This window comes from Kalmanozyma brasiliensis, assembly GCF_000497045.1.
Source record: "Kalmanozyma brasiliensis GHG001 unplaced genomic scaffold PSEUBRA_SCAF19, whole genome shotgun sequence".
Taxonomy (NCBI): Eukaryota; Fungi; Basidiomycota; class Ustilaginomycetes; order Ustilaginales; genus Kalmanozyma; species Kalmanozyma brasiliensis.
The window spans coordinates 26338-49939 of record NW_015961958.1 but is presented as its reverse complement, the minus strand read 5'-3'; the positions used below and the strand labels follow the sequence as shown (position 1 = coordinate 49939).

The following is a 23602-nucleotide window of genomic DNA, read 5'->3' as shown; positions in this document are numbered from 1 at the left end:
AAGGACCAAGGTGCTCCGTTTTCTCCATCTTCGGCGCTCCACTGCATTCGGTTGGAATACTCTGACCAGAAACCTGCAGGTCGCAAAGTGTTAGGAGGACCGAGGCTGCGATCGCGACGTCGTGTTAGCATAAGATCCAGATGCGCGGACTGCGTCATGGGACAGATTCTCACCCAGCAATCTTTCGTCGGGACTCATGTCTGACCCACGAGCACATTCAGCCTTGACTTGATCGTAGATCTGAGCGTAGCACTCTTGTCCTCGGTGCTGGTGAGAGAGTGAGCTGTCTGATCCATCGAGCGCAAATGCGTAATGATCAGCTTCGAGTAAGTTCAATGTGCTCTTGCCATTGCACTACCCTTCGACTTGCCTTGGTCGCCAAAGATAGCCAGCTGTTCCACAGGATCCAGGTCGAGCTTAGTGAGATCGGGTGCAGTTGGTGCGCGCATCGGTGCCGTTGATGCATGCCGACGAAACAAGCTCGGCACGGCGAGCACCTGCCAGAAGCAGCATGTGATGGCGAGCCCGATGATCCAGAGCGGTGATCTCGAGAACCCCATTATGCCATGTCCGAAACACTCAGAGGAGTCCGCGTTTCAGAGGTCGGAAAGGAGCTTTGGAAGGAAGGGAATGGGGGGCACGCATCTGCGTTCTACCAAGACAAGAGGGCTTTTATGTCCGGAATCCGTAGAGCTGAGCACATCAGAAGCATCACGATTTGTGACTTGCCTTATCACACTGAGTGGCGTAACGAGGCAAGCCGTGCATGCGTGAGGCGAAAAGCCTGAGGCTTTAGTGTAGTCACCCTCGGTCGGCTGAGCCGATCGACTCTCTAGACCCCCTTTGCGCTCGCATCCTACCGCATTGGCTTTCCGACAGACACTCAGGAACGAGACTGTGGGGCGTCGACGGAGCTCAGCAAGGAAGGCAGTTTTACATGCTTACGCTCAAGGTTCAGTATCAAGAAACTCGCTGCTGTTGCAAGTGAAGGAAAACCTGTGACTTCGTAAAGATGGCTAAATGGAACAGACGCGCTTGGAAGGCTGATGCAGCTTTTGAGTTACGGATCCCGCGAAGGTCTCATGATGAGCCTTCTGACACGTCTGCAAGAAGGAAGAGCCTTGAGGTATGATGAGCCCCTTGATCGTGGGCCGTCGAGTGCTCTGGCGCCTAGACTTGGAATGACGCAGCCCGTCGAGCTTAGTTTCGCAACGAGAAGCCCTTTTTCTTGGTTGCCTGCGACACCTTTTCGGGTGTGAGCGGACGGCCGCTTTCCAGTCGGCGGCGCTTCTCTTCCAGCTCTTGTCTCTGCTTCTCCAACGCATCTCGCATTTCGCGGTGGCGCGCATAGAGCTCCTCTTCGCTCTGCTTGAGCTTGGCTTCCTTCTCGGCCACTTTCTGCTGGAAGACGAGCTTCATCTCGTTCTCCATCTTCCTCAACCTTGCCTCGTGAATTGCGCGCTCCTCAGCCATCTTGGCGGCTGGGTTCACCTCCTTGAACACCGAGGCGTCTTGTGTGACGCCCATAGCCACCAGCTTTTCGCTTCGGTACTTTTCGTAGAGGACGTTGTTGGTGTTCTCCTTGAGTTCCTCCATGTGCGTGTGGATGAGCATCTGACGCAGCTTGACAAAGTCGCAGTGCTCCTCGTTGTCTACCTCGATCACTCCCCATGGGTATGCTCGCCCGCGCACGCGTCGTCCGTCGGGAGTGTCAATCTCGGTGTTGGAGCCTACGACCGCGAACGGCACCTTGCTCGAGATCTCCTGGATCTCCTGAAGCGTCTCCTCGTCCTCCATCTCGTAGATGGGCGCGTGGAAGATCTGAATTTGGTGATGCGCAATGTCGTTGAGGATTCTCTGCTTGAACGAGACAATCTCCTCATCGGTGAGCGTGTCGGACTTGGCAATGACGGGGATGAGGTTGACTTTCTGGTGGAGTCGTCGCATGAACTCAATGTCGATGGGTCGAAGGCTGTGACCTGTAGGCTGGACAAAGTAGATGCAAGCGTGAACGCGGTTGTCCTGCAGCTTGTTGCGGTTGACGCGGTTCTCCTGCTCGAGGTAGTTATCGAAGCGCGACTCGATGTTCTCGACAATGGGCTTCCAGCTTTCGTCGTTGTTGATGTAGTCACCGAATCCGGGAGTATCAACGACGTTGAGCCTCAAACGAACGCCGTTCTCCTCGATGTCAGAGCTGATCGACTCGATGGCGACCGTCTTTGGTCGCTCCTGCTGCGGAGGCGGTACCTCTTTGCGAGGGTAGAGGGTGGTGTTGAAGAGCGTGTTGATCAACGTCGACTTGCCCAGACCCGACTCGCCAACGACCATAGCAGTGAAGTTGAAGCCCTTGCGCACGCTCTTTCGGTGCACCTGATTAGGCAAGTTGGCGAAACCGACGTAGCCCATCAGCTTCTTGCGTCCAGCTGCGACAGCGGCAGCCGCACCGCCGTTGGACGCTGGCGCTGCCGCGTCAACCTCAATAGAGCCGCCGTTCATGGTGACAGTATGCTTGTAGTGACTGAAAGTGTGGCCGACTGGTGATATGCTGAGAAGCCGTGATCAAAACAGCCTTGCTTGGGAAGCGATTGACCTCGTGACTATCAGCGAAAGATTTGGCGCGGAAACGGCCGGAGAAGATGCTTAGGATGGATGCAAGCAGCGGTACAAGCTGCTTCGTACGACCACGGGGTTGTCGTGAGGGTCGACAGGGTGGTGACGATTGGTGGAAGAGGTGGATCGAGTAGAACGTAAAGGATGTGATCTCGAGGATCCTTGGAAGGTCCAAGCGAGCGGAGCAGCTGTGCACAGAGCCTTCTTGGCTGTAGCTAGCTGGCTTGCCGCCATGTCACACACGCACGACTGCGCTCCAGCCAGCCAGCCAGGTGCGCTCACACGCGCTCGACCTGGAAGCGCAGCTCAACAGGGCAACAGGCGTGTGTGTGTCTCATCCTTGTATTCAAAGGCGACGCGCCATTACAAAATTCAAACCGCTGCCTACTAGATTGAATTGGACTCGCTGCTCGGAAGCTGCTTGTCTCTTTGCTGCTCCCCTTTGACAGCTCTAGGAAGGCCGTCGCTCTTACGAGGCTGCTCAAAGCTGATGTATAGATCAGAGGTGCTGTGCTGGCTCTTGGGCAGCTTCCGTGGGAGGAGGATGAAGATGTCTCGGCTGGGTTTGCTGGGTCCGAGCATTCAAAGTGTCAAAATTGAGCCTACAGATGTTAGACCTAAATAATGTCCTGGTTATGGACTCCAAAATCAAGCGGCGGCTCAGACACGGCCGACAGTCGCGCAGATCTTCTTGGTCCGGGCGCGAGGTCAAAGGCAGAACGTGGTGGCCTCTGCAGCAGCCGGCTGAAAAGCTAAGCAGAAAATCAACGCGAAGAAAGTTTTGGGCGACAAGAATTTTCTCACATGCAGTCTGGTCAGGGCCTTTTGGAAGAACTTGGGACCCTAGATCTGCAGTCAACGCCTCGCTGGTGGCGTGGCGGCTCTTCGCATGCTCTGAGCAGCGGCGGCAAACGTGTGCCTTCACCTTCCAAAAGTGGTCTGTTCGAGAGAGCGTGCACGGGGGCGGCAGCAGCAGCACAACATCTGATTCCTTCTTGAAGAGCCTTACGCATCTCGCTTCTTCCTTCCCCACCACATCCAACCTCCTTTCCCCTTCCCGTTTCTCATACACATCCATCATTCACAATGCCTAACTACAAGGTATGTTGCTTCGACCCCGTTTGATACGTCGTGGAGCTGCTTTCAGAAGACTGACCTTGGCATCCTCGCTATTGTGCTTTATCACAGGTCGCCGATATCTCGCTCGCCGCTTTCGGCCGCAAGGAGATCGAGATCGCCGAGGGCGAGATGCCCGGTCTCATGGCCCTTCGTACCAAGTACGGCTCCGAGCAGCCCCTCAAGGGCGCCCGCATCGCCGGTTCGCTCCACATGACCATCCAGACCGCCGTCCTCATCGAGACCCTCACCGCTCTCGGTGCTCAAGTCACCTGGGCCTCGTGCAACATCTTCTCCACCCAGGACCACGCCGCCGCTGCTATTGCCGCCACCGGTGTCCCCGTTTTCGCCTGGAAGGGTGAGACCGAGGAGGAGTACGACTGGTGCCTCGAGCAGACCATCACCGCTCACCCCGAGGGCCCCAACATGATCCTCGACGACGGTGGAGACCTCACCTGGCTCGTCCACGACAAGCACCCCGAGCTTCTCGAGAAGATCAAGGGTGTTTCCGAGGAGACCACCACCGGTGTCCACATCCTCTACTCGGCCATGAAGAAGGGTACCCTCAAGCTCCCTGCCATCAACGTCAACGACTCGGTCACCAAGTCCAAGTTCGACAACTACTACGGATGCCGCGAGTCGCTCGTCGACGGTATCAAGCGTGCCACCGACGTCATGCTCGGCGGCAAGGTCGCCATCGTCGCCGGTTTCGGTGATGTCGGCAAGGGTTGCGCCGAGTCGCTCCGTGGCTACGGCTGCCGTGTCATCGTCACCGAGATTGACCCCATCAACGCCCTCCAGGCTTCGATGGCCGGTTACCAGGTCGACATCATGGACGACGTTGCCTCGCAGGCCGACATCTTTGTCACCACCACCGGTTGCCGTGACATCATCACTGGTGCTCACTTTGAGGCCATGAAGGACGACGCCATCGTCTGCAACATTGGCCACTTCGACATCGAGATTGACGTTGCCTGGCTCAAGGCCAACGCTGCCAGCGTCAGCAACATCAAGCCCCAGGTGGACCGATACACGCTCAAGAACGGCAAGCGCATCATCCTCCTCGCCGAGGGCCGTCTCGTCAACCTTGGCTGTGCCACTGGCCACCCCTCTTTCATCATGTCGGCCTCGTTCTGCAACCAGACGCTCGCCCAGATCGCCCTCTGGAACGACAACCAGGGCCAGTACAAGCGCGGTGAGGTCTACATGCTGCCCAAGGAGCTCGACGAGGAGGTCGCCCTCGCCCACCTTGGCCGTCTTAACGTCAAGCTCACCAAGCTCAGCAAGGTGCAGGCCGACTACCTCGACCTCCCCGTCAACGGTCCTTACAAGCGTGACACCTACCGATACTAAGCGCGCTTGCGTCATGCTCGGGATGTCGGTACCTTTTCATTTGATTACTGCTCTTCGTTCCGTCTTCGTTTCAGCTTCGAGGTTCTCCGTGCCATCTCTTCTTCACGCAAGAGTCGCCTAGACTCACTGTACCAGTACTCAACGGGCTAATTCCATCCTACACTCGCACATCCCCCCCATTACCCTTAGTTCCTCTAGACTCTAGCATCCAAAACTCAGCTTCTCGGCTCGCAGCTGCTTTGCAGCAGGTGCGCAGTCTCTAGCAAAAAAGGACCATCATCCCGGGCTCTCATCTTCATTCATAGTCGTCTCTAGCAATGCATCATATTCCCCCGGCCTTCTCAACAAGGTCACACAATAACACGCTACGTCTGTGCTGCATGTGCGAGGACAAGGGGAGCAATAGGTGTGGCCAATCAAGTGAGCTTCGTGCCGCAGGTACATCGGAAGTCTCTGCGCCGACCAAATCACATCCGTCGGTCAGTCCGAAAATCGACTGAGCCGCGTGACTTGTTGCCGGAAAATGCACCGACCAAGCCGAAAAAAATGATCCGTCTGTGCACGCACTCCCTTCGCTTGCGTCCTTCATCCACCTTCCCTCCCAATCTCTCACTCCCTCTTACCCACTCACAATAGATGAGAACGGCGCACGCTACGTCTCTCGCTTCCACTTACAGAGCTTCTCCTTGTATCTCGATTGTCAAGGCTGCGAGACTATCAGTCGTAGTACCCCCGCGATCGGTCTGCCTCCACACAACCAGCAAGCTGTCGCCCCCGCCCTTCACCTCGCGAGGCAACCTCCTCCAGCCCTCTGGTCACGGCATCGCCCTTCGCTTCACTGGGCCCTCGCAACACTCATTCGGTCTTCAACACCTCCAATCCCGCTCCGCGTCATCTTCCGTCGATATGGGAGCTATCGCCACTGGTCGGGTGGACACCACCCAACGGGTCGCTGCTCTTCGCCAGTTGATGTCCAAGCACAACGTCGATGCGTACGTCGTCCCGTCTGGTGACGAGCACGCCTCGGAGTATCCTGCCGAGTCCGATCTGCGTCGTGGCTACATTACGGGGTTCACGGGCTCCGCTGGGAGTGCGATCGTCACCGCTAACAAGGCGCTGCTGTTCACGGATGGACGATACTTCTTGCAGGCGGGGCAGCAGCTCGAGCCGTCCGTGTGGACGTTGATGAAGCAGGGCGAGCCGAACGTCCCTACTTGGCAGGAGTATCTCAGCAAAAACTTGCCGGGGAAGAGCAAGATCGGCATGGACGCGGCTTTGATCAGCGCCGACGATGCGAGGGATATCAACGCTGAGCTGGGCAAGATCGGGTCCCAGCTGGTGAGCATCAGGGAGAACCTGGTGGATGCCGTTTGGGAGGATCGACCAGCCAGACCGGGCAAAGAGATCTTTGTGCTGCCAGACGAGACCGCAGGCAGGTCGAGCAAGGACAAGATCAAAGAGCTGCGCGAGGAGATCAAGAAGAAGTCCGCCCACGGCTTCGTCGCCAACATGCTCGACGAGACGGCTTGGCTGTTCAACCTGCGTGGCACGGACGTGCCGTACAATCCGGTGTTCTTCTCGTTTGCCCTGGTGTTGTTGGACAAGGTGCTGCTGTATGTCAACGAGGCGCAGCTGAGCGAGGAGGTCAAGTCGGCGCTTGGGTCGGAGGTGACGTTGCGACCGTATGGCGAGTTCTATGACGATCTGCACAAGGTGGGTGGCGAGCTCGGGGAGGGGCACAAGATTCTGATTGGCAAAAGCGCCTCGTTGGCCGTGCAGGAGGCCCTTGGGGGTGCGGCGAAGGTCGAAATCGTCCGATCCATCGTCGTCGACCAGAAGAGCATCAAGAACGAGATCGAGCTCGAAGGGTTCCGCGCTAGTCACATCCGGGACGGTGCAGCGCTGTGCCAGTACTTTGCTTGGCTCGAGGAGCAGCTTCACTCGGGTGCCAAGGTCACCGAGTCGGAAGGTGCCGATAAGCTCAGCAGCTATCGTCAGAAGCTGGATCATTTCCGCGGCGAGTCGTTCACGACCATCTCCTCGACGGGTCCGAACGGTGCGATCATCCACTACAGCCCCGACCCGGCTAGCTGCCCTGCGATCGATGTCAACGAGATCTACCTGTGCGATTCGGGTGCGCAATTCACGGATGGTACGACGGACGTTACGCGAACGTGGCACTTTGGCACGCCCGCAACGGAGCACGTACGAGCCTTCACCCGCGTTCTGCAGGGTCACATCGCCATCGACCGTGCCGTGTTCCCTAAGGGCACCACGGGCTATCTGCTCGACGTGCTCGCTCGTCGTGCGCTCTGGGAGGACGGTCTCGACTACCGCCACGGAACAGGTCACGGCGTCGGCCACTTCCTCAACGTCCACGAAGGACCACAAGGCATCGGCACCCGCGCCGTTTTCAACGAGACCAGCCTCAAGGAGAACATGGTCGTCTCCAACGAACCGGGCTACTACGAGGACGGCAAGTGGGGCATCCGCATTGAGAACCTCGTCATCGTCCGTCCTGCAAAGACGCCTAACAACTTCGGCAGCAAGGGTTACCTCACTTTCGAACATCTGACAATGTGCCCTATCCAGGTGTCACTGGTTGATGCGGATCTGCTGACGAGGGAGGACAAGAAGTGGCTGAACGAGTACCACGACGAGGTGCTGGCCAAGGTCGGGCCCCTGCTGAAGGGCGATGCGCGCGCTGAGGCTTGGCTGAAGAAGCAGTGTGAGGCGCGCGTTTAGATGTCGATAGGAGATCGTTTGCACACACAATTGTTCACAATGCAATCACACATCCACAACTTGATGTCGGTATGTCGTATGTGAGCGTCTTCCCGACGTGCAAGCGGTACATGTGAAGCTGAGAGAAGAAGGAACGAGAAGAGTGGGTTGGAGAATGGCAAAAAAGAGAGTCCTACGGGGATTGAACCCGCGACCTGCAGAATACAACCGTGAAAGTTTCTTCAGAATTCCTACCGAAGTCTGCCGCTCTACTGCTGAGCTAAAGACCCTTCGAAACGGCAGACGTCAGATGTAATATATGTATAGCAGCTCAATTGGAAACATTCGGACCGGTCAGAGAGCTAGGAAGCGACAAGGGAGCAGCGACGACATGTTGGCGAGCTCCTGGCACAGGACCATCAGCCGACAGGGTTCGACCATAGCGAGGAGTCCCATTCCACTCATCTTCGGCTGCCAGTCAGCCGTGTTGCACAAAAAGATGATAAGCATTTCACAAACCGATCTCTGATGCTTTGCTTTGCGTAAACAAGGGGTCACGAGTTGAATACCGGAGCGCACGGTCGATATCCTCTTCGCGACAGCGGCACTTGCGATGGCATTCGCTAGGAGCTGCTGGCGCTCCGATAGTTGGCCTGCTTGTACCGCGATGGCAGCCCCCTGCCCTTGCACGTGTCGGCGGTGTGGCCTAGCTTGCCGCACCTCTGGCACTCGCCCAGCTGGGCGCACTCGTCTTGAAGGTGATATTCGAAATGTTGAAGATCTGGAATGTGTGAACACCAGTCGCAAGGGGCTTTTCGACCATGCACTGCAAGCGGTACCACACCCTTCGGCGCCCGGATCCAGCCGGGCAGATCGAGCTCGCCATACCCCAGGTCTTTCCCGTCGGCGTCGACTTTGTATTCAGCGAATGCCAGCACCGAAGTGCCTGTGCGGAGTTCCGCCTGATTCCCAAGAGGATTGATCCCATCAATCCGCCAAGCGCTCTTCAGGGTCAGATACTCCCCGAGTGTCTTTTTGAACTTAGGAAGCAACGTGCATGGGTCTTCACCCTCGGCGAGCACGTGATCCAGCCTCAACACCGTCGTGTTCGCCGGTAGAGGTGCCGACCTGAAGATCAGCTCGAAGGGATGGGCGCCCCAGCTGAGTTCGATATCTCGACACACCAGGTATCTGCGCCGAGAGGGGTATGAGACTTGCAGATAGGCTCGATTCGCGGCGTCGATGCCAAATGTGATTGTACCGCACTCCAGACGAAGCCCGTGCCTGGACAACACTCTGTAAATATGATCCCGGCACTCAGACTCTTCCGAAGGAGCCAGCGAGTGCGACAGTCGCCATCGTAGGATCCCCTTTTGGAGGTGATGTCTTTGCTGTCCGGTCGTGGAAGCTCTTCGGGTGGAAAAGGGATGGCGCTGGTTCCCTCTCGTTCATAGATCAGCGTGTATTTGATGAAGGAGTCAGGCTCTGGGTGCTTGGCGCAAATGAAGTGCTTCTGATATTGGGCGATTTCTTCGGCCAAGCCAGCTTCCTCTCGAGCACGATCAAGCGCTAGCATGCATAGGTAAGCATGATCGGTCGCCTTCTCATACTCCCGATCTTTTTGTTGCTCGAAGCCCTGATGTCCCTCGGTGAGATCCTGCGGGCTCGGCTCCATGCCGACCAGCTGTTTTCGCAGCTTGTCGATATCATCCCGTTGAGTGAGGGCCTTCCGAACCATCCCTTCCAGACGCCCGACTCGTCGTCTCGCAACTAAAGCTCTCGTATCTGCAAGCGAAGAGGCTGAGGATAACGGCAGGTCTGACTGTGAGACTCCATCGCCGCTGCCCTCATCTGAGTCGAGCTCGAGTGCCGATTTGGTATCTGCTACCTTGGTCTGCTGCTCTGACCAAAGGGTCTTTGTTACGAGAACGAATGGGATGTCCAGAGGAGACGATATGTAAGGGATTGGTTGGAAGAAATCGTTTGCGTCCTCGATCACCCTACGGAGGCTGACGGGTTTGCCACGTCTGGCTTCAAGGAAAGAGTCGAAGGTATCCAGATGGGCAACGCCTCCTCTGAGATTAACAAACTCCAGGGCTCGCTGCATCACTCCCCGCCTGGTCACAGCGATGCAGATAGAGTAGAAACTCCTGCGCCGCTCCTGGTAGTAATTGGCGAATACATCTGAGCATGGCTGGTCATCCGAAGGAAGCAGAGCGAGATCTTCCACAGGAACGGAGTCAGGAATGCGACTGATGCAGACGGCTAGACGACTGTCCGCGATCTTGTCAGGCATTTGGCGTAGGTGAAGGTGACCCCGAGGGTTTCGAGGAGACGGAGTTGGAGTAGACTCATACCGAAGCAATGAGAGAGGCGGAGGAGGACGAGAAGAAGGAGAGAAAAACTGAGCACGAAAAGCCTGCGGTGGGGCCAATGTGACAGTAGAAAATGAGTGGCGCCACAAACACGAAATTCGCCGAGCGCGATGTGACCGTAACGACGCGGCGACGCCAACAGCAGCTCCAAGACTAACTCAGCACCTCGTGACTTCGTCGACGTAGACGACACCTTCGAGGCTCAAAGTCGCAGAGACGACCGCTCGCTCAGCAAGCTTAGTTGAGCCGCATGTAAAGTCATTGCATTGATCATGTCACCTTGAAGCTGATGTCAGTCGAGGAGAGGATGGCGATTTCGATGCTGCAGACGAGTGTGAGGATCAGATCTGGTCCTGATCTTGGCAACCGGATACGACACCGAGGTTCACCTACGCTGTCATGGAATGGATGTGGCCCTCCCCGGCCGAGGTAGCCTGTTGTCGCTGCTCAACCGGAGACTCGACAGCGTCCGGCCCCGTCTCTGTCGGTTTGCCAATGTCGCGATTCTGCGCATCATGGCCGGCGTCCGTGGACGCATCTGCCTGGTGGGGCGCTTCGGACGGATTGGCGTCGGCTGACTGGTCTTTCTGCCTCTCAGTCTCCATCGTGTCGAGCTCGTCGATCGTTGCCTCGTGGCTTTGAAAGGGCCTTGAAGGCGGTGGCTGCAGAAGTGGTGCTGAGCTGATGGAGAAGGAACCAAACGGAAAACGTGCAGGGTCTGCGACCCATACTCCGTCGAGAGTGGACGCAGTGGGTGGGAAGGAAGGGACGCCACCCCGCTGATCGTCCGGGATGGTCCTCATAGGAAGTGTGCCGGGTCTTGAAGACGGAGCCGTGGTGCTTTGATCATCGCGGCCAAGGTGAAGAGCTGTTCCGGTCGTCCAGGGGCGATTGTTATGAACCAGGGCCGGATGCGGCAGTCCCGTTTGCGACTCGTCTTCGTAAGCGAAGCGAGCCAGGCGCTGCACTTCGATGTAGCTGCTGTTGAAAGTGACTGGGATCGCCGCGAGCACTTGCGCTGATGATGACGACGGCGACGGCATCGTAAACGGGAAATGCTGTAATGCATGATGCGCCAATGGAGCTCGCAAGTCTTGCAGCGTGTCCGGCAGCATCGGCTGGAGGTTCGACGCAAAAGGCCTTGCTGGCGAATCCAAGGAAGACGACCACTCCCTCGGTAGCCTGGATATCGGACGAGGTTGGTCGATGGATGCAACGTATGGTCGGGGTAGATACGAGACCGTGTTCCTGCGAAGCACGTACGGCTCTGTTGAGTATGCCGACCTCGAATCGCGGCCCTTCTCTGCGCGCATGGGACCAATGATCGACGTGGCTTGTGGGAGCGTTTGCTCTAAGCTTTGCGAAGGGGAAGCCCGCACCTGGACATGATGAGGACTGTGCATCAATCCAAACATCCTCTCTGTGCGTTCAGACTTCGTATATAAGCAGAGAATCCCCTGCTTTGAGCATCGCTGGCAAGGTTGCTGCCCAGAGCACTGCAAATGAGTGGCGTCGCCATCTGCTGGTCAGAAACGGTCTTGAAGCCCACGAGGGGATAACGGCGAGGAAAGGAGCACTCACCTTTGCTTTTCGTGATCTGCAATGCTCGCAAGCATGGGAGGCCCGGAACCCTCTGCTGTCGTGCATCTTTTCAAAGTGCTGCTGGGTCAATCTCCGAGTCTCCTCCATGTCCCTGCATGCTTCCCTCTCCAACACTTCGGCGTGTGCTTGGAGTACGTGCAAATCGAGGAACGCCCGAGGCGGGGATGGATCGCATATCGGGCGAGCATCTCGTCGGATAGCTGAAGAAGGCGAAGATGAATGGCTGGCATGATGTAGGTCGCTTGTCGATATGCATGGCGGCTCAACAGCGGAGTGGTGGAAGGGAATGTCGTCGAGAGAGCGTACTCTAGACGAAAGAGTGGGCGACCAAGTCGCTTGCGCAGAGCTCGCTTCACCAGTGGAGCGGCTCTCAATGTCGCCCATACTAAAATCTGCAGCTGCGCCGGGCACGTTCTGGCGGAACATGCCTATCCACTGACCGCTTACCGAGGTGGCAGCAAATTGTCGAAGTGAGAGCGACTAGTGATGAGTTGGCGGAGCGGGCACCCGCGAGAAAGGCCGCTTTAAAAAGCAACTCTGTTTCCGCTTAGAGGTGAGGATCGTATCTGTAAAGCTGCAGACCTCTTTCTGCGGAAGAGCAGCGGGTAAAAGAACCCACTGCGCTGATTCGCCTAGATATCCGAGCCTGCGGGGCCGTCGGCTGCCATCCTGGAGCCGCAGGAAGCCAGCCAAGAACTCGTCTATTGTGCTCGGTCTCATCTGGTTCGCGATCCCACATGGTGCAAAGTGAGATGGAATCGTCGTTCGACTTGGTCGGCTTTACGACTCACAAGGTCGAAGTTCCTGGAGACCACAGCGTCTTCGTATGCCAAGGCTGGGTCGATAGCGTGACATCGTGGACGCCCAGCGCATGAACTCCTGAGACTCCGTGTGGATCGCTCGAGCCCGTCCCTTTCACCGCATGACATTGCCATCTTGGCGAGTTTCGCATCGCAACCTCAGGCCTCTAAGTTGCTCAAAAGACATTCCATGTAGTGCTCTCTCCTCGAGACTATGAGCCCTTCTTTGACGAAGCGCCTCGGCGGCAAAGCCTATGAAAAGGAACTGGGACAATTTTCAAGAAATGGGCAGGGGCGGATGACCCTGCGCAGCAAAGCGAATGTTGCGATCTCTCCCTTTGTGCGAGCAGAAGGCTCAGCTCGGGAAGGTGGGCTGAGTTCAAGCAAGCTTCGCATTGTCTGAGCCGGAGCATTTCGCCAGGTACGAGTCTTCTTTCTTTCCCGCAGGAAACTCTGATGAAGTACTGGTTTAGGCTGCGAGGCATGCGGTAGGGGTAGGGGGAGCAACCCGAACCCGATCCTGCGCCAAGAATGCAACGCAATTCCGCAGCACGCCATCTCGTTCCAATTATCAAACAAGGAACGGTGGGACGCTGCGTGAGGGCTGAAGGGTCTTCCATTGTCAGAATGAGATGAAGGATGGCGCTTCGACATGGTCGAGATGAGAAGGAGCTCTCGGATGCAGACTGCTCGGGACAACAGTGAAGCGACTGCTTCGAAGTCGGCATTGTGCCAAAAGCCGATGGGTGGTTGAAGTCGTGCGTGGGGGAAGCGCATGTCGACATGTACAGAAGGTAGCGTGCAACTCTTATCGATCTTGCACATCAGGTTCCAAAGGCGAGCATCCCCGACCGATTTGTGAGAAGCTGCAACCGTCAGCTCTTCTCTGCTGTGGCTGAAGTCAGGTCAAGGCTCCCAAGAGGATCTGCGTCGTCACGCGAGGCAACGAAGGTCGGCACGCCACGTGTCCGAGGACGATAGTTTGGGTTTGAGCAGCTTCACGTGGCTCGACAGCTGGCAAGGCGCGAAGAGACGACTGCGCAAGAGGCCGAGGTGCGTGAACACGGCAATCGTCTTTCAAGGTGGACATATGAAGACGTGCAGGCTGAGCTGGTGGGAACAAAAGAGATCTCTCCCTGGTATCGAGTAGCGACCGTCGTCAAGACAATTGTCTCGGAGGTTGCGCCGAGACCAGGACCTGAGAGGTTGTCCAGATCCGGACAGGTCCTTCATCAAGCCGGGTTTCGCCGAACAAAGCGCAACTGCGGTGCACTCATCAATCAACGTCGTCAACTGGGTGTCTAAGAGATTGAATCGCAACAAAGGCATATAGGTGATGCAAAGAATCGCATGAGAGGTGAAGGCGGACTCCGGATTATCCGACGAAGGCGTTCGTCGCGGTGCGCTGCGTGGCTGCGTTCGATAGCGTCTGCAGCTGCTTCAAGAAGTCGTCGTTGAGCCCGAGCACCGACTTGCTGCGCTGCAAGAGACGGTCGAGCTCATTTCGCCACTGACGCGGCTCGGCCAAGTCCGCGAGAAGCAGCAAGCGTGCCTTTTCTACGAGTGTATCGGGATCGCTGTGACGCATATGAAGCTGATAGACATGCAGACCCGATTCGAGATCGCCACACAAGCGACTGGCATCCATGGCGGCCGCAACGACTGCTGCGTGGACTTCAACGGGTCGGGTGCCTCGTGCTTTCATACTTGGTGCGAGGTCGTGAGCCTCGGGCTCCGTTGCCTGCAGATCGCCATCCGTCCTGAAGGTCTGTCCGTATGTGCGCTCGAGCATCTCGGTCGCTGTCTGCAGCCGGCTAGCTCGCTGTGCTTGCGATGGCGCGGCGAGGCACGCGTGTAAGTGTGCTGTCAGTCGCAGATTCCAAGAATCGCTGTCGGGTTCGGCGACCAAGTCCTTGAGCTCTCCGAAGAGCTCCTCGACATGCACACAGGTCGACCGCACAAGCTCGCAGTCTGCTTCCGAAGCGTCGGCATTTGTAGTAGTGCTGACGCCAGAAGGAGACGGCAGGACCGACAAAGAAGCCCTCATAGACGCGTTGTAGGCCATTCGAACGTCTCTCAACGTCAGTCCGCTAGAAGAGGACCCAGTCTGCGCACTTTCAGCTCGTTGGGACATGTTCATGCAGAGATGGTGGGTCAAGCCTAGCCGAAACTCTTCGAAGAGACGGAGCACCCTGCGATCTAGGTCGCCAAAGTCCGGGGCAGCGACCCTGCTTGACCGATCAAGGGCGATGCTCATGAGCTTGAGGGATGAGACGAGGCGCCACGCTTCGCCTGAATCATCTGACCCGCCCACGTCGGCAGTGGCGTTTTGGAAGAAGTGCGTTGAAGCCGTGGCTTGAGAGACGTTGACGACCAGCTCCATGGCTAAATCGGGGAAACCGGCGTCCGCAAACGAAAGGACGAGACTGCGGGCTAGACCAGCCGTTAGCAGAGCGCGATCGCCTTCCCATTGCTGCAGTACTCGCTGTACGACGGAAAGGAGGCCAGCACGCAAGAGACCTTTGACGAAGATCGCATTGAGGCTCGACGGGAGCGTGTGGCCGCTCGCAAGCCAGTCGAAGTAGAGCTGCACCGCAAAGACGGTCCTCGCAGGCGATCGGAGGCTCTCTGCGAAGAGCCACATGAAGGTGTCTTGGTCCGGACCAGCCAGAGGATCAAGCGCGGCTGATTGCAGAGAGTCTCCTTTGGTGTCTGACGACCAAAGCTGCCGAGTCGGTTCGCGAATACGGATAAGCTGATACAGCCGCTTGGTGAAGGCGTAGTCACGGGTGCGCATGTGGAGACCGAGGAGGGTTGCCTGAGCAGGGTAGCTGAGGGAGCCCTTGCTCAGATCAGGATCGCTCGTGAGCAGCATGTCCGCAAACTGGCGGAGGTAGACTCTCAAAGCCTGCTTGCTGCCACGTTGCTCGTTACGTTGCGTTATGTGAGTCTTGATCTTGGTGAAGCGGGATCGTCTGGGCCCCAAATCGGCGACAGCCGTGGGCAAGCAGCTGGCGAGAGCCTTGATGATGGCTTGGTTGAGTCGAGAATCCAGGTCAACGCTTGCCGAATGCGCAGCGGTATACACTTTCATGGCAAGATGAAGATCGAGCGAGAGCCCTCGATGCGTGTCCAACGAGGTGCGCGCATCTTGGCCGCTGTCAGAGGCCATTCGTTCCGCGAGCTTCTCCAACAAGACGGTGAAGAGGTCGTGATCCGGCGTCTTGGTCATGGACAGCGTCTCGTGCTGAGCATGCGCGTCGGAATGCGATAGCTGTAGGCCCTCTACGATGTGAAGGGCAGGTTGGAGAATGCCCCGCTGAGCGAGCACGAGGGCGACGCGTTCGGCGAAGGAGTCGAGCGAGTCTTGCGAGATCATACTTGCGCCATTTGTTGAAGACTGCCAAGGGTGCCACTTTGGCTTGAGAGAAAAGCGATCGTCAAACAGCCGAGGAGAGCGGCCGTCTTCCGTTGTCTTGCCATCAAGCTCGAAGGGTAGCAGCCACCAGAGCGTAGCTGAGTCGAGGGCTTGCAGACATTTGTGGATGATGGCTTTAGAAGCTGGGACTTCAGACGACAAGGTGAGCCGCAAAGCTCGGATGATGGGATCATGCTCGTCCACCTGAGAGTACGCCATGTCGACGGGCGATGGAAGGAGACTGGCGTGATGCGGAAAAGCCTCTGCTTTCCTAGCTAGCGCAGAGAGAAGCTGATCGAAGGGACGCGGATCGATGAAGAGGTCGTCATCCGTCAGGGCAGCCTGCTCGACCACGTATTTCAGCTGATCGTAAGCAGCATCTGTGGCACCTACTCGCGAAAGCGTGGCTGCTAGACGCCCTCGCAGCGGACCATCGAACTTTTCTGTGGGCTCTTCCTGCGCTTGTACGTTGGCCAAGAGTATGGCAAGGGTGCTCGAGAGGTTGTTGCGCCGTCTAGCGGCTGAAGATCTCTTGGATGCGGCGATCTGCTCTTCTTCGACAACGAGCAGGTACAGCAACCTCAGCGAAACAGCAGCGGAAAGTGTAGAGATTCCGTCCTTGTCGGGTAAGGATGGGGCGGCTTTGGAAGAGCTGGCAGCTTGATGAGAGCGCGTTCGATCAGAGCAGAGTACCAAGACCCCGTCGCAGACTTGCCGCACAGCAAGTCGGCTATCGATGACATTGTCTGGGGAGCTCCTGACGGGTTTGCGACATTGCAGAGTGATGAGGAGGTCGATGACGGATGTTGGCAGGCTGCGACGAGCTTTGCCAAGCTGTTTGTAGAGGTGCCAAGCGAGGTCGGCGTCTAGATGTTGGAGAGCCGCGATCAGAGGCCGATGAGCGTCTCTAATGGCGATGAGGTCGAGGTCGACGAGCGGAGGCAAAAAGCGCTCCAGCTGCGAGGCCGAAGGATGGCGAGCTGGGGAAGGATGGTCTGGCTGCGATGCGCTAAAGTAGGAGTCTGAAGGAAAGTCTGCCGTCGAGAAGTGCGCAGCAAAGCGAGCTGAAGGTCGACGAATGGTGGAACGTCGATTGAGCTGCAGGGATGCTGAGCTATAGAGCAGCTGTCGATACCAACAGGCTGCGATGCTCGCATTTTCCGAAGGGAACGGATTCGCTGCTGTGGCTACGCCCCTGCTCAGACGGCGCGCGCCCGAGCGCAGCATCAGGGAAGGGCGTCGCCAGCTGCGAGGCGGATGACGGCCTCTTCGCCTGCGCCCAAGCAGTTACTCCCGTCCACGCTGATGCACTTGATGTGCGCTATGAAAGGTCGATGAGCTGGTGATTGATGGAACACATCGTAAGATCGTTCGGAGGCTGCGAAAGCTGAATGGGCTGAATCGGTTGCAGATGAGTAAGAGTGTGGAGAGGGATAGAGACGACTGCGGTCCATCCGCTCTGAGCCGTGGCGTCGAAGCGTGAGAATGTGATGGTCGAGAGACAGTGGCCTCGTTGAATGAAGATGTCGACGCCAATCACAAATCCATGGTGACCCGCCCTCGTGACGCCGTCTGGTACCGCACTTTTTTTTTTGGATCGGCGAAATATGACGGAAGCTGCACAGCGCTCAGGGTTCAACCTCCTCGCCTTTCTTCCAACCGCACGAAAAAGGTCCAAGCCGAGATTTTGGCCGCTGTTAACCGTACAACCTTAATCAGAAGGAACTTCTTTGTCCTACGCCTATTCCTCGACCACCGAACCTTCTTGGCCTCTACAATCACGACCGTCGTCTTCCCAATCGCAGTTGATCTCTGCAGAGAGAATTTGTTCGAACAGCAGCTCGACCGTCCTCATGTCGTTGATAACACCATCACCATAGACGGCTTTCATAGCTCAGCCACAGCCATGACGTCGTTTCAACTGCCCCGGATCCTCGTTGTGGACCACTTCGACTCGTACACCCTCAACCTGCTCTCCTTGCTTCATCCTGTTGCAATCTCAGACGGCCACATCTCGTCAGAGCATCGAGATGAGCTCACGCGTAGGATCTCGGATCGCGTCATCGTCCTGCCGCACACACATCCGCTCCTGGCTCCCGCCGCTTTTCACGAGCTGGTCAGGCCACACATAGATGCTATCATCCTTTCGCCCGGCCCCGGCAGTCCAGATAAGGCCGCCGACTTCGGCGCAGCGGAGACGCTGCTCAAAGATCAATCGCTCAATCTGCCTGTCTTGGGCGTCTGTCTTGGTCATCAGGGATTGGCAGTCGCCTTTGGGGGTCAGATCACCCGCGCCATCAGTGTCCGACATGGTCTTCAGAGCAAGCTCAAGATCTCGCAACCTTCATCGTCGTCGAAGTCGCCGCGTTCCCACGTCATCTCCTCCATTCTCGATAGCGTGCCCCAAGATGCCCTCGTCGTTCGATATAACAGCTTGGTGGTCGACCCGGAAACGCTCCCCGACTGCCTCAAAGTGACCGCGTGGAGCTACGATCAAGTGTCGTCAGCTCCGCCTCCTCGACCTGGCAACACGAAGAAAGCCGCGACTTCGCCGGTTCCGCTGAGACCGACGTCGGATCCCATAGCCCAGCTCAAGCATCGCGAAATGACTTCTCTCAGCCGCACTCCTTCCACGCTGCCAGTCTCTTCCCGCAACGGATCGGAGCGACTTTCCGAGGTGGGAGATATGCCCCTGTCCGAAGCCACAAGCATGGACGATGACGCCGATCCGGCAACACTTGTCGCCTTGGAGCAAGCACCGACTCCGGCCATCATGGCGCTTCAGCATAAGACCCTGCCTTTTCACGGCGTTCAGTTCCATCCCGAAAGCATTGAATCCCACTGGGGTCATGCGATCATGTCCAACTTTCTCAGCATCGTCCGCCAATACTGGAACGATCAGACATCGGGAACAGACGCCGAGACGTCTTCGGATGCTTTCAAGAGGGTTCAAGGGTGGGACAGTCCCGAACTCAAGCTTCCTGGTCACTTGACGCTCGCCAGCGAGCGTTGCTTAGCAAGCGATACGACTTCATCAGCAGAAGTTGGCACAGGCGCGCCTGACGTCAAAGATAGTGCCTTCACCTTGCTCGCTCAGCGCTTGCCTTCCCTTCCAACTGATCATGACGTGGACATGGTTCGCGTGTTTGACCAGCTCTTTCGTCATTCTAGCCCAGCTGGAGCCGTTTGGCTTGACAGTGCCCGTCTCAAGGATCCGCACAGCCGGTACTCGTTCATGGCGCTGCCATCCTTCATCATGTCTTACACGGATGGCGCCGACAAAGTCGTTGTCTCAGGAGACGAGAAGTTAAGCGTCGATGTCCCGTTCAGCGGCGCGAAGAACGACACCTTTTGGTCGTTCATGAATGAGCTGCAAGCCCAGCTGCAGTCATCCATTGACTTTACCGCCGCTGATAACATCCTTGATGACGATCAACGTGGTCACCTTTTCCGCACAGGCTTCTGCGGTTATTGGGGCTACGAGATGAAGAACGAAAGCCTGCAGCTCGAGACACGGGCGCCAACCGGCGACAGCAGGAACGCATTCGACGCCGAGTTCTTGCACTGCCCCAGAGCCCTTGCCTTCGATCATCACCTGCACCAGTGGACTGCGTTCGCCTTGGTCGCCTCCTCTTCGTCAGCGGATGTGCCAGGGCCCTTGGGTCAGATCAATAGCGCCCTTCACGATCTGCAGGACGACGGCAAGCAATGGTGCACTTGGGCCCTCGCCAAGTCAGACGCTGAGTGCTGGATGCAAGAGACGCTCGCGAACGTCCTAGCCCTCTGCAAGCTGCCCAAGTCTCCTCCTGCAGACGCAGCTCAGAGCGCCGCCGCTTTCCGCGCGGCAATGCCGCTGCTCCGACCTCGGATGTTGGCCGAAGACTACATGGACCAGATCGAAACAGCGCGCGAGCTCATCGCTGCCGGCGAGAGCTACGAGCTCTGCATGACCAACCAGTTCCAAGGTCAGCTTGCGCCCCTCGCTTCCCTGCGCGACGCTGCCGATACCGACCACTTTGACCTCTACTGCAAGCTGCGGGCTCGCAACCCTGCCCCCTACTCGGCGTTCATCCGACTGCCATCGTTACAAACGAACGAGACAGAGTCATCCTCACGAAAGCGTGGACGTGCCATCCTCAGCACGAGCCCGGAGCGCTTCATGCGCATCACGGCCGACGGTCAAGTCGAGATGAAGCCCATCAAGGGCACGCTGGCCCGTGCTGGCTTCGGACCAGGCGAACACAACATGCGCGCTTGTGCCAACGGCACACCTGCCGAAGAATTTGTCAAGCAAAAGTGGCGTGAGAGCGAGGACGAAGCGCGTCGAGCTCGGCTCTCCGCCGACGTCAAGGAACGTGCGGAAAACCTGATGATCGTGGACCTGATCCGCGCGGACCTCTTCTCGTTCTGCAGGTCCGACAGTGTGGCCGTGCCCAAGCTCATGCAGGTCGAGTCGTACGAGACGGTGCATCAGCTGGTGACAACTGTCACGGGACAGCTGAAAGCGTCTGTCGGAACCACCGAGGCGATTCGGCGGTGCTTCCCACCTGGCAGCATGACGGGGGCGCCCAAGCGCCGGAGTGTACAGCTGCTGGAGAGGCTCGAGCTCAACCTGGCCGATGCGGAGAGGGACGATGCGCTGCGTGCACGCAGAGGCATCTACTCGGGCGCACTCGGCTGGCTCGGTTGCGACGGTGCTGCCGACTTTGCGGTTGTTATACGGACCCTCGTTGCTGACGGCGACGATGTCTCGATCGGTGCTGGCGGTGCTATCACGTACCTTTCTGACGCAGAGAAAGAGTGGCAGGAGGTGCTCGATAAGGTCACTGCTCTTGCCAATATCGAAGCTTAGACGCGGGCTTAAGAGTCTGCAAAGACGTTTCACCCCATTCAAAGACCGTCCTTCCCTCCCTCAGTCCACCCCCTCCCCTCCCTCATCCTTTCCCACTAGAATCCCCTTTACATTTCAACAGCAACCCCGCATCGCAACCATAGATACCCTTCAACAGACCCTGTCATCACTTTCATCTCGCATCTTTTCCTCTACATGTCACCATCTGTACCTACACATACTCTGTAGGACCACCTCAACGTGGTCCTCATCCATCGTCGCGGCTAATTGAACAATGCATACCAGTCTTGAGAAGCGACACGTTTTTTTGATTGACGAGACGAAACGACGAAACAGGGGGGACGCTGGTTGAGCAGCGGGAGAAACGAGCCGAGACGGGGGGGCAGACCGTGTTGGACGGTCGAGAGGAGGGAGTGGGGGGGCTGGACATTTTTTGTGGTGCTTTTGTGTGTGCTTCTTTGCTTGAGGTTGGCGAGGGGAGGGGGAGGGGAACGGAAAACCGGGATCGAAGGAGGAAGTGCGATGCATCTGGTGTTCTGCAATCACCGTCGTCTTCCTCGTTTGTCCTCCACTTCAACCGACACCGTCGCAACCAACCGCACCCCTCTTCATACCCCGCTGCTCACCCAACATCCCCCTTCCCTTCTCGGCATCACCCAATACGCGCACCCTCTCCTCCTTCTCCCTCACCAACTCGGCCACCTCCCTCTCCAGCACCCTTCGCTGCACCTTGGCCCGCTTGCCCGCAGCCAACACCTCCTCCAGCAGCTCCGCATCTCCAATCCTCGCCTGCTTGTTCTTTCCATCGCCCAGAGCCCGGGCATCCTCGCCGGTAAACTCTCCACAGCTCTCCTCGAGCACCTTCAACACCGTCCCCAAGTTGCTCGGCAGGTACTGCAGAATCGGACTGCCTCCCGTGGCAATATCGTAGGTGGAGCGTTGGATGATGTAGCTCTTGGTAAACATCCAGTGTCGGTTTCTGAACTCTCGCACCTGATCCACCAGCAGAACATACAACGCTTTCGACCTGGCACTGCTGCCCATGGCGAAGTTCCTCACGCCAGCGAGGGTGGCCCTTGCCTCGAGCTGCGCTAGGAACTCCCGCTGGTTGCGCGGGCGGTACGAACGGAAGTCGCGCAGCGTCTTGGTCAGATCGTTGTTCGGCATATGCGCCGTGATCTCCAACAAATTATCCAGCGTGGGGATGATGCTATCATTCGCACCACTTTCACCACGGTAGAACTGAGGTTCATCGGACACCCCCTCGTAGGTGACACCGTTGGGGAACATGGCATTCATCTTCTTGGGACCCGTACCGAAGATGAAGCTGCGATACTTGAGATAGTCCGCGGGCAAGGAACGGGACCACATGGTTTCCATCGAAGCATTGATTTTTCGGTAGACGACGAGCAGCCGTTCCAGCGCATCCTCGAATGCGACTGAGTCTGCCGCGTTGACTGCTCGAAGGGCGTCTTCAGTAGCAGAAACCAGCTGACCGGTGTACGAAACCATCTCGACATGGACGAGGATGAATCCGCGTTCGGAACCCGAAGCGTCTTCGAAGGAACGGATCAGGTCCATGTTGTCGAAGCTGTATCGACCGGCGGGACCCTGGTGGTGGAGGTCCTTGAAGCGATAGTTGACGAGTGCGTAGGAGGAGGCGTACTCCATGTAGGGGAAGTGACCGAGTTTGTCGGCGAGTTTTTTGAGCGGTACTGCCAGTTGAGCGGGCAACACATCACGGCCTTGGGTGTACAGTCCCGTTTGACGGAAGGAGCGATCCACGGGCTCGAGGAGGTAGGCGGAAGTGGCGAAGCAGTAGTCTCTGAAGAGCGCGGCTAGGAGGTGAGAGTTACCCGCCTCGATGGCTGCGTCCACCGCCTTGGCTTCCGGACCAGTAGGGGAGAGCTCGTCGAGAACGGCATCACCGAACTCGCCCTTGCCGAGCAGACCCGTTGCGCGGTGGCCAGAGGCGTCGGCGGGCTGGTGGATCGTCATGCGCTTGAGCAGCGAATCGAGCCCGGAGAACGCGGGTGGCAGATCGACCAACGGGTCCTCGCGAGGGAGGAATCCGCGCTCGCGAGAGATGACAAAGGGAGGGAGCTTCGAGATGGCCTCCTTGTCATTGGCGAGGTAGGAGGGGTGCTCCTCCAGCAGATAAGGCTCGACTTCGACAGCAGACTTGACCGGGGTGGCGTCCGAGACCTGGGCGAAGGTGCGACGCGAGGCGGGGCCGGCGTGCAGCCGAGCGGCGGCTGAGAGCACACTTCGGTTTCGCAGAGCGGGCAGCATGTTTTTGTGATGCGTGCCAGCTCGATGGTGACCAAGGTGAGTGAGGGAGTGTGTATGCTAGCCTCGAATGTCAACAAGGATGCTTGGACAGGCGAGGAATGGTGTGAGGGAAGAAGGAAGATGATGGCCCAGATAGCACAGTTGGCGTTTATGAGACGGCACAAGCAGGAACTCTTCGAGCACACTCTGATTGCAAATAGCCAGAACACGACTGATAGGAAGACTGCGCAGGAACCTTCCCTTCACCTATCTGTCGCAGAGATCCGACTCTCCCAGCGGACCTGAACCGACGTGCCGGGCCCAGGACTGTCACGCGATCCACAACACCACCATCCGCAGGAAAAGGCCCAGGAAAAGGCCCGGCGCAGGCAAGCGGCGAAAGGCCCAGCCTATCAGCTGTCAGCCTCGCGCTATCTCAACCCCGCACGCGTTCGTTGTGTGACAGCTCGCTTGCAGATCT

General features: G+C 57.5%; 7 protein-coding genes and 1 non-coding gene across 8 annotated transcripts; 3 read left to right on the top strand and 5 right to left on the bottom strand.

The window, feature by feature from the left end:
* Positions 1 to 1200: 1200 nt before the first annotated feature.
* Positions 1201 to 2496, bottom strand: PSEUBRA_002363 (Cell division protein GTP binding; the record flags this gene model as incomplete). The annotated part of the gene is made up of 1 exon (XM_016435511.1): positions 1201 to 2496. One exon carries the CDS (start codon positions 2494 to 2496, stop codon positions 1201 to 1203), a length of 1296 nt encoding a protein of 431 aa, XP_016292966.1.
* A 1200-nt stretch (positions 2497 to 3696) lies between these two features.
* Positions 3697 to 5079, top strand: PSEUBRA_002362 (S-adenosyl-L-homocysteine hydrolase, NAD binding domain protein; the record flags this gene model as incomplete). Its single annotated transcript, XM_016435522.1, has 2 exons — positions 3697 to 3711; positions 3799 to 5079. The coding sequence occupies 2 exons, from the start codon at positions 3697 to 3699 to the stop codon at positions 5077 to 5079; spliced, it is 1296 nt and encodes a 431-aa protein (XP_016292965.1).
* Positions 5080 to 5985: 906 nt separating this feature from the next.
* Positions 5986 to 7824, top strand: PSEUBRA_002361 (Peptidase M24, structural domain protein; the record flags this gene model as incomplete). Its single annotated transcript, XM_016435525.1, has 1 exon — positions 5986 to 7824. One exon carries the CDS (start codon positions 5986 to 5988, stop codon positions 7822 to 7824), a length of 1839 nt encoding a protein of 612 aa, XP_016292964.1.
* Positions 7825 to 7990: 166 nt separating this feature from the next.
* Positions 7991 to 8093, bottom strand: PSEUBRA_006461. Its single transcript has 2 exons — positions 8058 to 8093; positions 7991 to 8026 (listed from the first exon to the last, which is right to left on the bottom strand). It is a non-coding gene; the product is annotated as a tRNA-Arg (tRNA).
* Positions 8094 to 10567: 2474 nt separating this feature from the next.
* On the bottom strand, positions 10568 to 11221 carry PSEUBRA_002360 (uncharacterized protein; the record flags this gene model as incomplete). Its single annotated transcript, XM_059464828.1, has 1 exon — positions 10568 to 11221. One exon carries the CDS (start codon positions 11219 to 11221, stop codon positions 10568 to 10570), a length of 654 nt encoding a protein of 217 aa, XP_059321261.1.
* A 2734-nt stretch (positions 11222 to 13955) lies between these two features.
* Positions 13956 to 17225, bottom strand: PSEUBRA_002359 (uncharacterized protein; the record flags this gene model as incomplete). Its single annotated transcript, XM_059464827.1, has 1 exon — positions 13956 to 17225. One exon carries the CDS (start codon positions 17223 to 17225, stop codon positions 13956 to 13958), a length of 3270 nt encoding a protein of 1089 aa, XP_059320730.1.
* Positions 17226 to 17904: 679 nt separating this feature from the next.
* On the top strand, positions 17905 to 20850 carry PSEUBRA_002358 (Anthranilate synthase component I, N-terminal; the record flags this gene model as incomplete). Its single annotated transcript, XM_059464826.1, has 1 exon — positions 17905 to 20850. One exon carries the CDS (start codon positions 17905 to 17907, stop codon positions 20848 to 20850), a length of 2946 nt encoding a protein of 981 aa, XP_059320729.1.
* A 573-nt stretch (positions 20851 to 21423) lies between these two features.
* PSEUBRA_002357 (Indoleamine 2,3-dioxygenase) lies at positions 21424 to 23142 on the bottom strand (the record flags this gene model as incomplete). Its single annotated transcript, XM_016435509.1, has 1 exon — positions 21424 to 23142. One exon carries the CDS (start codon positions 23140 to 23142, stop codon positions 21424 to 21426), a length of 1719 nt encoding a protein of 572 aa, XP_016292961.1.
* Positions 23143 to 23602: the final 460 nt, after the last annotated feature.